At 34.8% G+C, this 3,064-nt stretch overlaps 1 protein-coding gene across 1 annotated transcript; it reads left to right on the top strand.

Annotated features, from left to right (window-relative positions):
- Positions 1-2,050: 2,050 nt before the first annotated feature.
- Positions 2,051-2,801, top strand: LOC106399629 (glycine-rich protein DOT1-like). The gene has a single exon (XM_048752770.1). It carries the CDS (start codon positions 2,151-2,153, stop codon positions 2,559-2,561), a length of 411 nt encoding a protein of 136 aa, XP_048608727.1. The 5' UTR covers positions 2,051-2,150; the 3' UTR covers positions 2,562-2,801.
- Positions 2,802-3,064: the final 263 nt, after the last annotated feature.

The following is a 3,064-nucleotide window of genomic DNA, read 5'->3' as shown; positions in this document are numbered from 1 at the left end:
TTGTGTGTCTGAGGGTGGGAATAGGCAGTAGGCCTCTCCAATACGGTAAAACCGAACCATACCGAACCAAACCGAACCGAAATAGACAATATGGTGTGGTTTTGGTATATACCATATAAACCGAATGGATATGATTTTATAAAAACCGTAGAATTTGGATATTGTTTGGTTTATAACCGATTAAACCGAATAAACCGAACAAAACCGAATAAACCGAACAAAACCGATCAAAAGTAAAAACATGTAAATATGTACATATTTTATAACGTCACATGAAAAATATATTTGTTATATAAGTTATTCTTTTGTTAATAATTATTACCATATTTTTATAGTAATAAAGAATCATAATTTAAAAAACACTTAAAATATAATTAAATAATAATTCATCGTAACTGAGGCTTTTTATTTTCTTAGTCTTCTTCTTTTAATCATTTGCTTTCTTTTAGCATTGATTAAATTGAAGTAAAGGTTATAAATTTGACGGATAATAACTAGAAAAAATTCTTCACAATTTTTTTCTTATTTATAAACGAACAGAGTTTCACTTGACGAAACATGACTTTGATGAACACTGAATATGGAAGAGTGGAAACATTTTCTTTCATACTTCTCTTTTGTTTTTTATTTTTATTTTCAAAATTTCGAGGTTTGATTTTAATTCTAGATTTGATTATTTCATTGGGAGGTATAAGCGTTTTTATTTTTTTGTTCTTTTATTTGAAGATATAATATATTTTTAATAAATGACTGCGATGACAATATGACTCTAAAATTTATATAATATGATCCCAAACTAAATAATTATGTTTTGGTATAAAACCGAATAAACCGAAAACTGGCGTTATATAAACCGAACCGAACCGAAGTAAATATGGATTTAGAATGGTAGTTATATTTTACTAACCGAAATACCGAAATACCAAAAAAACCGAACCGAAACCGAACCGAAACCGAACCGATATCCGGATTGAACACCCCTAATAGGCAGGCAACCCAATTTTAGATGCAAAAAAAGTCAAGTCTTATCCTAATCATGAGTGGCCAATCGACGCAAGGAAGCTTCCTCTGACTTGCAAAGGTACACGATTTATTACACTATAAATACAGTTGTATCTTGGTATTAAAGATGTTAAACTTACAATATACAAAAATGGAATTCAAAAGGAGTAGTAGCATCGTCCTGCATCTCTTTCTATCATTTCTTATAGGCCTGGGCATTCGGGGTCCCAATCGGGTTTCGGTTTTGTCCAATCGGGTCTCGGTTTTTCGAATTTATCAAAATCAGCTCCATTCGGATTATATAAAAATTCGGTTCGGGACCGGTTCGGGTTTTATCGGGTTCGGATCGGGGTTAGTAAATCTTCAAAGAACCGGTACAACCCGGTGTACTTTCGGGTTTTGGGTTCCAACCGGTTCTTCGGTTTTAAAGTACTTGATTTATACCTATTTTGTAACCAAAACATAAGTAAAATCGGTTCTTCGGGTTTAAAGTACTTGATTTGTACCTATTTTGTAACCAAAACATAAGTAAAATCGATTCAGAAATAAGAAAAAAACATCAAACATGATCATTCAAAGTCAAACGAAAGGTATACGTTGTTATTGATAGAAAGAAAACCAATAAATGAAATCATAAAACGAAAAATTAAGTTATCATGAAATGAAAAAATTATTCAGTGAAAATAAAACCAAAATCTAAAAATTTCAAGCCTCAACCGTCACTTTCAACCATCAACCTTCATGTAGAAGATAGTTATTGTAGATGTTTAATAATATCTTAGTGTATTTTGGCTACTTATCAGGAATTGAGATCATGTTTGGTACAAGTTCTTTTTTGGCATTTTGAATGTTTCGGGTTCTATCGAATATTCATTTAATTTCGGATTCGGTTCGGATAATACCCATAACCCGAAATACCATAAAACAAGATCCATTCGGTATTTATGTCGGGTTCGGATCGGTTCGGATTCATTTTCATCGGATCGGGTTCGGTTCGGATTTTCGTGTTCGGTTTATTTGCCCAGCCCTAATTTCTTATTCACACGCGAATCACAGCCGTTGATTCACTTAGCCAAACAACTCTCTCATCTGTTGATCAAAAACGTCATCTCTTAACCGTAGAAACAATATCTTTTCCTGCGGATTTCATGCGAAGACAGCTTGCCGGAGGAGGCGGTAGCAGCGGCGGTGGCGGAGGTGGAGGATCTCGAGGCGGTAGCTCAGGTGGAAGCAGCGGTGGTGGTGGAGGCGGATCTAAAGGTGGTAGCTCAGGTGGAAGCAGCGGTGGTGGTGGTGGTGGAAGTCGCGGAGGTGGCGGCAGCCGTGGAGGAGGCAGCGGTGGAGGTAACAAGGGTGGAAAAGGTAAAGGAGGGGATGGAGATAATGGTGATAGTGGGAGCGGGGGTGGTGGCGGTAACGGAAATGGAGGAAACACTATACCATCTACGACAACTACTACTCAAGGTGGTCGATTTCCAAGCGGTGGCGCCCGCCTTCAACATTCTTTAGTCTTATTCATCTTCACGATCGGCTTAGTTGTCCTTATCCTTAATTTTTAGTGTTTTTCTACTTCTTAATGATTATTTTATTGGTTTGTTTAGGTTAAAATAGATTGAACATAGTATATTGTTTATTATTTGGATTCTTGGAACCATGATGATTGTTATACTTTTGTTTTTGCAGATCCTTTGTTATTTGTAGTTGAGTTGTGTAAAAATTATAAAGTGGATTTGTGTTCTTCATGTAATACTTTTGCGTATGTGATTTTTATGTTTATATATAATAATACTTCTTAAGTATTTGAAAAGTCGCTAACACGTTTCCACCCGACCTCTCTACTAATACACATTTCTCGTTAATCATGTTCATGTGCAGCTGCTCGACTCTATTTTCAAAGTTTTGTTTAGACATTTCCAAAAAAAAACCTTATAATTTCAAATATAGAATTTTTTGCACTGAAAAAAAAACTTTAAAATTTCAAATTTGAAGTTCTCAGAAGTGAAGTTTCACAATTCAAGACTTCAAATTTGAAGTTTCATCTTTTTTTTTGTATTTTGGTTTT

Source organism: Brassica napus, chromosome C3 (assembly GCF_020379485.1).
Source record: "Brassica napus cultivar Da-Ae chromosome C3, Da-Ae, whole genome shotgun sequence".
NCBI lineage: Eukaryota > Viridiplantae > Streptophyta > Magnoliopsida > Brassicales > Brassicaceae > Brassica > Brassica napus.
This window is presented reverse-complemented; position numbering and strand designations above follow the sequence as displayed.